We start from the raw sequence: 13,490 nt of genomic DNA on the forward strand, positions 1-13,490 counted from the left end.
TTGGACATGATAAAAACCTGCGCAAATGTAAAGGAAAACTACGAGCGAGAATTTTTACATTTCATAACAGCCATCATTAGGTAATCTGCTTCATGTTAGATGTGTCATCAGCAGAGCAAATATTCACCTGTAGCCATTTATCATGCTTCAATTCTGGGCAGATTTCACCAATTTTTCAAAGGTGTCTCTCAAGCTAGTCTTCCCAGAGTTCAGAATAATAAAATTATATTCTGTTTTCCTTAACCAGACCTTCCACACAACTTACCTTCCTAGGGTCTCAGAAGCAGTCCCCTTGTTGAGCCCAGGATGAAGCACTGTAATACTTAATGGTGCTTGTTGATTAAACCACTAATTAGCCCTCAGCAAGGTCCAAACACTGGCCTGATGTCCTTCACACTAATCCATTTATGCTAATCAGATTATTTACATCATTAGAGACTCCTAAAGGAGGATGCAGGTTATCTCACTAATAAATATAAAATATTCATTAAGAAAACAGACTTCCGGTGGCTGATAAGTCCTTTCGTAGTGCACAAAGATTGAAATATAGGTGATATCATTAACTGTTTACAAACATTATTCCCTTTACCTCGAAATGGGGGAGAGGGTGGGACCAAGTGAAAAACAGCAAGGTATTGCTATCTTCTTGCATTTATTTTAAAAGAAAAGTGAACAGATAAGAAGCTGTTAGTCAATATGGGTGAAATTTTAGGAAAATATTTTAAGGCCTAAGATTGATAAGCGATATTAATATCTGTGTTGCCCTGGGCCCCAGTGCTTCCCATTCCCAAAGAAATGGTACTGATTGTCAAAAGGTGAGAGTGAAATAGTAAGAAAAATTGATTACACAGTTCTGACAAAAATATTCAGTCCACATTAGGTTAGACTTCTGCATTGTCTGCAATTTGTGAAATTATAGACCTTTATGCCCCTAGTTTACTAGATATAATAAAAGCATGTTTTTTTAAATTGGATTTGTTGCAATTAGTAATGTCTCTCTAATCATTTAAAAGAATCGAGGATCAGTGCTTCACAATCACTTAAAGTTAAAATGCAGGAGGAGAAACACATACTCACGACTGCACGTACTGAGTAAGATCTTTGAAAACAGCCTTTGCGGCATTCAGTTCATCTCTGAATACCTGACAATCCCAGCTCGCTGCCTGTTGGTGTTTTATAGGAATACATTTAATAAAGAGTGCAAGAACTACAACTTCTTAATTTTTTTTAACTTCTTAAAAATTTTCAAATCCAGAGAAAAATGCCAGAACATTAATAAAAGTACCCCGATACACACCTGGAGTTGCTAGTAGTTAACATATTGACCACATTTGTATGCTCCCTCCCTTTCTTGCACATTCTCTCTCTCTGTACTCCTTCCAACCCCAAACCCCCGCCCCCAGAGAACCAAGGACCTGCTCTTAAATAGCCTCACTAAGTGATCAAATTCAGGAAAATTTTAACATCGATAGAATGCTCTCTGTTAGTACCTGGTCCAGACTCGATTTTTGCCAGTTGTCCCAGTAATACCCTTTATAGCATGTCTCCCTTGGTCCCGGATCTGATACAGGTTCACAAGTTATGATTAGCTGTGGTCCCGATGGTGTCCTTTAAACTGGGACAGCGCCTCAGGTTTTTATTTTCTTTCACGACATTAACATTCTTGAAGAGTACAGGTCAGTGCTTCCTCAAAAGGCAAGTGTAAAATTATGCATTTGGGACAAAAATACTAAGTGATGATTCTTCACAGAGTATCTCATTGGTAGGTACATGGTGTTGGTTAGTTCCTTAGTTGGGGATGGTAACTCTGATGACACAGTTAAGGTGGTGTCTCCAGAGTCTCCCTTCATAATTAATAAGTAATTTCTGGTGTGTGTGTGTGGAGTGGGGGGAGGGGTACTCTGACACTATTAATTGCTTTCAATAAATTTCAGCATTTTTATTCATGACCCTTGCCTGATCAGTTATTACTGCTTTGGATGAAAATGGTGACTTTCTAACTCTCTTATTCCTTTGCATTTATTAGTTGGAATTCCACTATACAAAACAGTTTTCTCTTCCACCATCTTTATGTATTTACTGATTGATATGTTTGTGAGCATCAGTAGGGACTTGTAGGTAGTTTTGATTTGGTTGGTTATTACTTATTATTCTAATTTTCATTTTTATGCTGAAATTGTTCACACTTTGCCCAGTGGGTTCCACTTCAATCTCACTCCTTTGTTGGTTTGACACAGCCCCATCAGTTTGTGCAGTTCATTTGTTCTTTTTTAATTAATTAATTTATTTTTTACTTGAAGAAATGATTTAAATATTTTTTTTGCCCCTGTCAACATCCCCCCTCCCCCCTACCCTCTGGTAACCACTAGTCTATTGTCCATGTCCATGAGAGGTTCATTTATTCTTTAGCCCTTAGCATATCTATATTGAAGTTCTGCATTCAAGTCACTGCCCAAATGACAGATTTTATTTGCAACTTTTCTTTTTTGAGCTATTGCTATGCCCCAGTTATTGATCTTACTCATGGTCCAGTGGTCTAGATAATTAAATCAGCCCTTACAATATGGTAAGTTATGACAGAGGGCACTGTGAAACACAGAAGCAAAGCACAAAAGTGTCAGCCAAAGAAGGCCCCTGGGAAAGAATATATCACCTCCTGGACCTGAAAGATCAATACAAATAAAAGTGGAGAGAAAGCATAGTGTTCCAGGCTAAGGAAAGCACATATCTCTTTAAGGAATTCCTACTCCCTGGAGAGCCTGTCAGAAACACCAGCAATGGGGCCCCATCTGAAACCAGTTAAATCAGAATCTCTGGAGGCATGTCTAGGGTCCACACATTTTATTCACCATACGTAGCTTCTAGACAATTTATCACAAGGAACATTGTCACATATCATGGAGCCAAACACTTCAAAATTAAAATTTAAAAAGACCCATTTTATCTTACAGGATTTTGAACTCAACAATGAACTAAAGATGAACGTCCTAAATTTGCTAGAAGAAGTTTTGCGAGACCCAGACCTTCTTCCTCAAGAAAGGAAAGCCACAGCGAATATCCTGAGGTAAAGGCAATTGCAGGTGCCTATTAATGACATTGTTTGATTTGTGCTATGTTCATAGAAAATAAGATCCTATCGAACCTGAGGGATATATCTTAGACTCCTGTGGGCAGCAAGGGTTCCATTCTCATTGGTAGAGTGTTTACCTATCACCTTCATTTTCCTACTGCCTCAGGAAGATGTTGCACTGGGCAACATAACTTGTGTGATGTGCCATTGCTCCTATTTGTGTGCGCAGACAGTGCTTTACTGTAGAACCAAAAGCCAAAAGGAAGGAAGCCTTAAGAATCCTTTCGGAGAGATTGGCAAGCATTGGCAGATAGATTTTTTTTCCTCACGTGGGTTCTAATTGTTTATCATAAGCCTGTATTTATGAGCAGGGTGGTAGCGTTTCTGTGGGAGTCTTGTGCACCTGGCTTGTGGTACTCTAGACTAGTTACGCATTTTCTTTGGGTTGTTTCACTGGTCCTAGACCAATTATTGTCACCATCCCAGGTTGGAATTTTCACATCATGTGGGTGGTATAAATTTAGACTCCTCCCTCTCCCCCCTACCCCTGCCCCCACACCACACATACATTTCCCATTAGAGACTTGTTTGTGTCTGCCCACTCAACATCCAAGCAGGTAACAAGAAGCTTTCTTATAGCTTCTTGAACTGATGGGTGAATCTTTTTCTAGTTTACTCTACATAAGGAGGGCAGCCATCAGTGCAGACATTTTAGTTATAGCTTTCCACCTCACTCACAGCTATGTGGTCTGTCTCTGCTTGGCGGTGGGAAGCCCAGCATCTATCTGCTGGGACATGGTACTCCTCCACTATTCTGACTTCTAGTTCCCTCTTCATTTGCAACCTATAGAAAGAATCTTTCTTCTAAGCTTCACTGTTTTGTTTCTTTGTTATTCAGATGTTTGTGTATGGAGGGGAGTACACTTTAGCTCAGTCCACCATCTTTTTTGGAAGTCCCTTCCGATTCAACAATGCCAGATGTGGGTCTATAACGTTTTAACAACTAGCCCATAAGGCATTCTTAGCTCCATTTGCTCAAGATCTCATAGCTAGCCTCTTTTTTGATCTAGGAACTGTAACAGTTGAATCCTGTCCTAAACCTCCACTCCAAAAATATGTCAAAGTCCTACTCCCTAGCACCTCAGAATGCGACCTTATTTGGAAATGGGGCCATCACAGATGTAATTAGTTAAGACAAGGTCATTCTGGAGTAGGGCGGGCCCCTAATCCAACATGGCTGGTGTTCTTATGTGAAGACAGAAACACAGAGAGAATGCCATGTGAACATCAAGCAGAGATTGGAGTTACGTAGCTGCAAACCAAGGAATGCCAATGATTGCAGGCAAACCACGGAAAGCTAGGAAGAGGCAAGAAGGGATTCCTTCACAGGTTTCAAGGAGCATCGGTCACACTGTTGACCCTTAGTTTTGGACATCTAGCCTCCCAAACCCTAAAACAATAAATTTCTGTTGTTTTAAGCAGCCTAATTAATGGTTCTTTGTTAGTGCAACCTTGGGAAACTATTAAGGGCCTTCTTTACTTTTTCCATTCTATGAAAACATCTGAGTAAGCTCAGGGATTCTGTTACTATGTCTATTTTCAGATTTTAAAAATTATAAATACATTTTCAGATAAAACCTGGTTTCAGTAGTTTTATCTGTGAGCAATTACTGTTCCTTTTCTGTTCATATTAACAATTTATTATACTCTTTGTATTTAAAATACTTACATTTTAAAACTTTGTTCTAGGAGTTTGTGCCCTCAGACATTTGACTGGATAGCTGTCGGAGAAATGAGGCTGTTCAGGCTGGGAAAGACTGTCAGGATTGGCAGATATAAAGCCCTCATGTTGTCTAGCCCCTCACAACATCCGTACCAGACATTACCAATCAATCCCGAAAGCTTCCTGGCTGTACCAATAAATGCAGAATTCAGTTGACTGACGCTACTAGTTAATTGAAGTTGGCACTTAAGGTGATTCCTATTTATCATCCCAGATTTTTCTTATTAATCAGGCTTAAGATGTGCAAATTCTCTTTGTCGAAAAAATGACCTAAGACTTAGAGGTGTCAGATCAATAAGGAATAGAAATTTCAGTAGATGACACAGCCTGGTAGTATATCACCGAGAGCAGACCCTGATTCTAGCTTTTGCAGAGTGTCCCAGCTTTAAGTCTTGGCTCAGCCACTTGTAGCTATCAAGTTTCTTAACCCACTCTAAACCTCAGTTTCTTTGTTATAAAATGGGGCTAATAGTACCTATGTCATTGGATTGTTGTGAAGATTTCACGATATAATATGTGTAAGAGGTTAACACAATGCCTGAAACATAATAACCACTCGTATTACAGCTACACTTGTTATTACTATTACTAATACTATTATTGTTATTATTATTATTAGAAAGCACTGAGAATAGCTCTTGGGAAAAAGTTTTTGCCATCCAGGTGATATGGCCTAAGTAAAAGCAGACTAGATCTTAGTCAAACTCAACTTTCCTTGGGCTTCATCACCTTGTCTGTACAAAAGAGATTATAATAACATTAAACCCCAATTTAATATTGCACAACAATGTGGATGCAATAAAAAACGTTAAATGGATGAATGGTTTGTTATGTGATTTATATCTCAATATAGTTGTTACAATAAAAAAAAAACCTACAGTCATAACCCACTTACTGCTTTTTCTAAAAGAAAAAAAAGTCAAGAAACAAAACAAAAAAAGCAATTTCACTGATGGATTACCCCCAGCTGTGCACCCAGAATTCTAGTCCCTTGCAAAGTCTTCCCGAAGCATTCTAACTAAAAGTCCCAAGAAATCTGCTCAGGAACAAACCCAAGCATTTTTCAAGTTCACTGTCCCCAGGCCACTTGAAGGAGAGACCTTTTCAGTGCCACCATTATTTCTGTTGAGAATGCTGCCTGATGGTTTTCTGAAACTACCATTTCCTTACCAAAAACCTGAGAAAGATGCTACTTGCCCCCATCTCTGTGCCATCTGGGGCCCAGAGCAGTCTCACTCAACCCAGAGCCTCAGTCTCTGATGAAAACAGCTCCTGGTTCCACATCTCTTGCCATAAGAATTCAAAACCCACCCAGCAGATCCAAGTAGGGGTTGGCAGCATAGTGTTACACCACCTTATCCATTCTCCCACCTCTGACCATCTTTCTTCTCGTGAAGCCAAACCAAAACAAAAGTTTTTGTTTAGCCCTAAGCATATCAACCAAAGCGGACACACATCTCTGGGGTCACCAGCCCATTAGCTGAGCAGACAGCCGGATCCTGAGTCCCAGTTTGGGTCAGCTAGGTCTCTGGGGCACTAACTTATCTTTCCAACAAGCCAGTGAGTACATTTGTGCAAAAAAAAAAAAAATCCACGTGCAAGGAAATTATTGATTCTTGCTTGAATTTCCCCTGCCAGGTAGTTCATTCTACCTGTGCTATGTGTAGGAGTCCCGTTCTTGGCATGTAAGAATGTGATTATAGGAGGAATAAATAATACATTAAGTTTTTAGGGTTTTTGATAACTTGCCATATCAGATATTTATGTTTATATGTATGAAATATATATATTTATATTTTTAAAAATCATGTCAGAATGATTAGAAAGTAGAGGAGGAAGTAAGACCTAGTTATAACCATCAACTAAAGGAATGCCATCCTTTGGAAGTCTCCATGGAAAGAGAAATCATGGAGTATATGGGAAAGAAATAGAAATCAAAAGGATTATTTAACAACCCTGAAAATTATGATTTTCTTGTTAGTTTATTTCTTAATTTGGAAACAAACAAGAAATGATTTCCAGTCAAGGCCAGGAGATTTTAGTATTAAAGGTTTCTATACATTTATGGACATCTGCCTTTTTTTTTTAATGTAGCAGAGCATAGGTAGCAATGGGCTCAAGTAAGCCTAGAGAGAATAAAAGCCATGCTTGGCGGATCCCAGAAGTGGAAGCGACAGAAGGTTAAACCATTCACAAGGTGAGAAGGAGCAGAGTCTGGGGCAGGCCATGCCATGGGCACAAGCCAGCCAGTTGCAGCAGCACGCAAGAGGCCCAGAGAGTGCGGACCAGTTCAGGGACAGAGGCTGGTTGCTCCTGGCTGTTTTGAAGACTACTTGGTTTCTATATTTGAAGGAGGTATTTTCCAGTCACAGAACTTGGATAATCCTATTTCCTTTTGAGTTTTTTAAATCTGGTGTTTGGTTATAAATGCATGAATATTAAACTAATCATACTGACTGATTGATGTGTGGGAAACCCAGGATCCTGGAGTATTCATGAAAACTTTAAGGCAGTCAGAACACTAAAAGCAAATCCATCCTCTCTTGGAACTGGACCAGAGGTAGAGGGGACTTCACATCTACAGGGAACATTTCTGAATATACCTCCCAGTGAATCTGAGTTATGATTGCAAGAGATAAAAACATCATGTTGTGGTTAAATGTAGTCCTGACATTAGAGATTTTTATGCATTCAAGTCATATAACAGTGAGATGTAAACATAAAACATGTATTTAAACATATATTACGTGATTACAGTAAAATGAAAGCTTTCTGTGATAAACCATCTCTGCCACACAGTCTCACATGGGGTTACTTTAAGCTTAATTGGCGTAGGTAGTTTGTTGCCTTGTTTGTGAATAAAGACCTCTGCTCAAGACTTTTATACTTCTAAAATTCCACCCCCCTCCAACATTGTCTGACTAGTTGGCTTCTGAATCTATGCAGTGTAGTTCTGTTAGACAACTAACATGCCACAAAACAAAAAGAAACAATGACTTCTTGGAATGTCAACTGGAATGAGTTTGGGTTATAAAAAGAGGACCTCCCCTCAAACCTCACAAAGCTCCAAACAGCATCAGTAGGCTCTTATGAAGACAGCAATTGTTAAATAACTTAGTGGGACCAGAATGTATCTTGGAACATTAGGGTAAGATCATTGAGGAGAGGAACATTTGATAGGAGCTAACTAATTTCTTGACCATTTCTTTCCAAGGGAATGATATTGTCCAACCCCATAAAAAAGATCTTTTTTGCGGGTACACATAGTTTTGTGGCCACTGATCTCTCTCCAGCAACCTGGACTACAGTGGAAAGAATGACAAACACTTTAGGAAAGAGTTACTTTTATCCCGTGTGTAATCCAGAAGTGTGATTTAATGGTCTTTGGAGAAAGAGTTGTGTTTATGTATTTTTTCCTCACCTTAATCTGCCCTGCAACCATATGAGGACAATTTCTTTCTGCTCACAAATTATAGGGCTAATTGTTGACAAGAGGACTGCCCCTCCTATAATCTAAAAGGACTCTGGTTCCTGTTAAACAGCAGAGAGCCTTTGTAACAGGGGAGGAAGATAGAGGAAAGGGAATTGATGTGTGCTCTATGCTGGACCCTTGAAAAGCTGCCTCCCATAAGTCTACTTAAGATAAGCAGGAGTAACAGGAGAGCATAGTCGGGTCAAACTCTGGGCAAGTTAGTTGATTTCTTTGAGCTTTTGTTTTCTCGTCTGTAATACAGGATGATAATGCTTACTTTGAAGGGACTTTTTATGATCCAAGAACTAATGTATGTCAGATGTGTAACACATGCCTGGCATGTCACGGGCATACAGTAACCCATTTCTGTTGATTTTGTATTTTGGATGGTGGTAGTTTTGTTTTAATACACTCAAAACACAACAGAACATCACATCATTCTTTCTTTTGAACCCAGCTTCCTCCAGCAAACAGGCTACGTGGTTTGGAACTGTTTAAACATTTTAATATTTTAATATGTGGTTGTGCTTTCATTTTGGAAAACTTAAAATGCTTGCCTCAGATGGCAAGTTATATAATCAGTATAATTCTGGACTCTGGACTTCTGTTGGACATGACGTATCACTCCCACTCTGAAACCAGTACCCACTTCAGTATTAATTATCTTATGTATTCATTCATTCATCACTTACCAAAAAAAAAATTTACTGAGAGCTGAATAATGCCATATGTGGGGATGCAGCACCAAATCTCAGGAAAATTCATCTGGGAAGCAAGGGGGAAGAGTTTACCCGCTGTCTTCTGCCTCATGTTGAGCTCCCCTGAGCTTCTGGCCTACGTATGAGTGGGGAAGGGGTGACTCTGCATCTTCTACTTCAGCATCAATAAGGGAGGGTCAGGGTAGAAAACAGAGGAGCACGGATGGGGCACTCAGGCCTCTTAGAATCTCTGACTGACAGTGCCGCAGGATGCCCGATTTCATGGTGTATTTCCTCTTGGTAACATAGAGTGCACCAGATCACCCTCAGGTTCACTTCAGCGACGTGTGTTTTATTTACATAACAAATTGGCTCCTTGTTATAAGTCAGCTCTCTTGATGATCCTCCTGTGCCTTTACCATGTGTGATTTTGTTTCCTTGACCACCTGTCTCCAGCCCATGGCTCCACAGCCTCCAGCACAGCCTCACAGACCCAAACCCTCTGACTTTTCACCCAGGGAACACTGAACTGCATTTTGTCATTTTATCCTTGGCATGTCCTTTTTTTTTTTTCATGGAGGATATTTTGATTTTTTTTTAGGGCTCTTTCACAAGATGATCAAGATGATATCCACCTAAAATTAGAGGATATAATTCAATTGGTAAGTTCAGCCATGGTCTTACCCAGCACAGTTATGTGCAAACTACCTCTCAAAGGCAAGCAACGTGCTGGCGACTGATAACTGAGTGCTTGGCCATCTGTTCGTTCTATCGACGAAGCTCTGTAGGATGAATCAAATTTGGCATGGGGTTTGACAGTTGGTCCATGATATTGATGTTGGCTGATAGTTCTGAGCTTTCCACCATTTTCTTCATAACTAGAATCTTTGATGAATTTGTACTTCAGCAGCTGCAGTGAGCAGGCAGGAGCCTCCCTCCTGTGTTTCATTTCCCCCCTCATCTCTTGCAGATGGACTGTTCGAAGGCCGAGTGCTTCGAGACCTTGTCAGCCATGGAGCTGGCTGAGCAGATCACCCTCCTGGATCACATCATTTTCAGAAGCATTCCCTACGAGTGAGTGCTACCCTCACAGCTGCAGACCCCTCTCAGGCAGGAATAGCCGGCTTAGAGTTGACATTATTCCTAAGGCAGATGTGTGTACAGAGGTGTGAGTCTTAATCTTAAAATGATTTCCTTCCACCAAATGTCTTTTGGTTCCAGTTTATGTTGGAAATATTGATTTGGGAACATTGGGGACTCTCAAGATGGTTACTCTTGTGTTTCTGTATGTACCACGATTACCAGAGGTCGGAAATTTCTCTTTACTCTCATATCTTTGCATTACAGGAACTTCAGTACGGCTGTAACTGTGGCTCTCAAATTTCAGTGTGCCTAAAATCATTTGGGAAATGTGTTAAAAATTTCCATTCCCAGATACCTCCCTCAAAGATTCTGATTCTAGCAGGTTTGAGGCCCAGGAAACTATTTTCAATGAGGTAATTCTGGGTGTTCCGAAACTTCAAGAAAGACTGATCTTCAGTAAATTCTGTAAATTCTCCTCCCCACTTGCATAAATCAAGTATTGCTGAGCTTCGAGACTCATCATACAGCCTTTTAATTCCCTCTGCATAGAGTAAGGGGAGGCTCTTTAAGGCCCCTCCCAGCCGTCATATTTGGAAGCCCACAAACAAGACCTTTGTTTGGACAAATGGCAACTGTTGGCACATGTCCTCTATGAGCTGAAAACTCAATTGAAGATAAGGGAGGGGCTGGGCAAGGGACATGAACATGTCGTCTATAGAGAAGAGGACATCCATGAGGATGGAGGGTCAGGCATGGCAGGGTGGATGATCAAAGGGTGGTTAGAGGGTGAGAGCTACAGCTCTGTCAGAGAGGCATAAGAGGCAGAGACGGAGGATGCCCCTGCAGACTTTTGTGTATTTTATCTTCTGTCCCTTCCCCTCTTCCAGCACTCATAGACTAATCCATGAACGTGAAAGAAATGAAATAAAATAGGAATGTGGCCCATTGGCCACATCAGCAAACCCAGTGACTGTTCAAAGATTTGAGTTAGGAAGCACAGCACCTCTTCCCTGTACCTTCTAACTACCCTTCAGTGCAGTGAGGATTCAGGAAGGGGTCGAGTGTGACCTCAGTGGAGGAGGAGAAAGAGCAAAGCCTGAACCTTTGTGGTGGCCCTTGGTGTGGCTCTTCCTGGGACCCTCCCCACCTCTCCTCCCTGTCCCCTTTGTGCTGGTGTGAACATCTACCAATTATTTTCACCCGTGGAACTGGCACACCTTTATGTCCAGCAGCCTCGCAGGATGGGAGCAGTACCGCCAACAGTAGGGGACAAAGAAACTTGCACAGGGACTCAATCAATTAAAAATAGTCAGAGTAATTTTATTAAGAATAGTCAGAGTAATTTTATTTCAAGTTATTTTTTGTAATGGCTACATAAAATAATTCCTATATGCTCCATCTTGATCGTCCATCACTTGCTGTTATCTGGTGATCTGCTCATGGGTGAGGTGAAGGAGCAGAGGGATGTTATTTAGAAGACAGACTTTTGGCCAGGCAGAGGTCTCACCACTGGAACCGCCTTCATTGTTTGATGGTCTGTTAAGTGGTAACAAGGTGTGTGTTTATTCAGCCCTTACCACAGTGCACTGTTCTGGGCTCTGGGGTGAATAAAGGAGAGCCACTGCCCACGGACATTTGCCTGGAGAATGTCAGAACATAGAAGGGGAAAACACGCTGTTCTTGGTTAACAGTTTTGATAGCGATGGATTTTTCGGACCTTCTACTAAGGCTTCCATTTTTTTAAAAACCAATCCAAGGAAAATCATCTTGGTTTCTGAATTAGTGTTTAACCTCTTTATTCCTCTCGTGTTGGTCATTGTTTTTCAACTTCAGAGAAGCTTTTATAATGATCTTAACAGGGACAAAATTGGAAACTGAAAAATCTTTTACCCTTTTGTATGAAGTGAAATTCTAGAGTTGAGCTAAAATTCATTTGAGATTATTAGCAGCAGCAGGTGTTGGGCAATGTCAAGTTTAATGTATGTAATATTAAAAATAATTATTCACACCAATAGTTGACCATTTAAAAATAATTTAAGTGATTTTATATTTTGCTTTGTACTTTCAGAGAGTTTCTTGGGCAGGGGTGGATGAAGCTGGATAAAAATGAAAGAACACCTTACATTATGAAAACCAGCCAACACTTCAATGATGTGAGTAACTATAAAAACCTTGGGCGTGCTATGGGAAGATGAATATCAGGGTCTTAAGACTCTTTCTCTACAGTAAAGCTACCCACATTTAAGACAGAACTGATAGAATGTTAAAGACATGTTTAAATCTCCTCTAAGAGCTCACAGTGATGTCATAATTTCCAGTTAACTTCCAGATGCAGGAGGTTCACTTTGGATGGTACTCAGGTCTGGTAAGTGCTCAATAATGCATAGATTGTGTTATTATTTTCATCAAAAGCATCGTTACCTTGTGGTCATAGATTGTCTAGTTCTAACAAAATAAATAGCACCTGTGTCGCTGGCCCCAGGTAGTGCTGGTGACAGTAACGTTGGGTTGATGCAGCTCCTCCTCCTCGTTACTGAACGTTCAGCTCAAATTACATCCCAGGGTTGGAAGGGACCTCTTTGAACATAGTTACAGTGCCGCTGTGTGCAGTGGTGACCAGCTGTCGGTCCATCTCTCCACTCTGCTTTTCTCCAGCAGTGAGATGGAGCTGCTTTATACCCACCACCTCCTACTTTGTTCTATTCTGCTGGTCTTCGTCTTGTAATAGATCCACGGATGTGGGAGTGTCTTCAGGCCTTTTCAGGCAACAGGAAGGCTTCTTTTGCAGTTCCACTAAACTACAGTAAAAGCAATAGTGATTTTTTTTTTTTTTTTTGGAAAAAAAGACTACCAGGAATCCCTAAGGTAAATTAATAAGTCATTTAGAAGCAAAATACAAAACAGTGTATATTCCCAAGATGGAGCTTTTGTACAGAGTACTTGCAGAGTTCTTAATGTGCTGACTGAATGTTATCACATAGTGATCATCAATGCCACTGCTGCCGAAAGAACAGGACACATGACCCGTGTAGGCCACTCTCTGAGAAGGAGAGCCCCTGCTGTGGAAAATAAACCTGTGTTGCCCGCACCATACATACACTTGGGGTATAATGGACACTCAAATCAGAGGTTCAGTCCCAGGCTCCAGACCCACATGTCTCCACTTGGATGGCACTTGCATTGTGCCCTCAACAGGCTGCAGATGAACTGTCATCAGCACCCCAGACCTGCCAAGCCTGTTTCCTTATCTTATTCTCTGTTCCGAGTCTCAGGTAATGGCCTCCCCACACACTCACTCATCCAAGCACAGAATCTAGAGGTCATCTCTGACCCCATCTTCTCCCTGACCTCCCCTTGCCCCACCAGCATATGAGTGAACTCTAA

General features: G+C 40.8%; 1 protein-coding gene across 2 annotated transcripts in view; it reads left to right on the forward strand.

Moving 5' to 3' along the window:
* The window catches only part of RASGRF2 (Ras protein specific guanine nucleotide releasing factor 2), a 195,103-nt gene that overhangs the window by 169,035 nt on the left and 12,578 nt on the right, over window positions 1-13,490 (forward strand). For both annotated transcript variants that reach the window (XM_039874956.1, XM_039874957.1), the window contains exons 19-22: window positions 2,952-3,064; window positions 9,625-9,685; window positions 9,994-10,097; window positions 12,175-12,259. In XM_039874956.1, coding sequence (XP_039730890.1) covers window positions 2,952-3,064; window positions 9,625-9,685; window positions 9,994-10,097; window positions 12,175-12,259 — 363 coding nt within the window. The remainder of the gene's footprint in view (window positions 1-2,951; window positions 3,065-9,624; window positions 9,686-9,993; window positions 10,098-12,174; window positions 12,260-13,490) is intronic.

Source organism: Pteropus medius, unplaced genomic scaffold, assembly GCF_902729225.1.
Source record: "Pteropus medius unplaced genomic scaffold, Ma_sr-lr_union100, whole genome shotgun sequence".
NCBI classification, from domain to species: Eukaryota; Metazoa; Chordata; class Mammalia; order Chiroptera; family Pteropodidae; genus Pteropus; species Pteropus medius.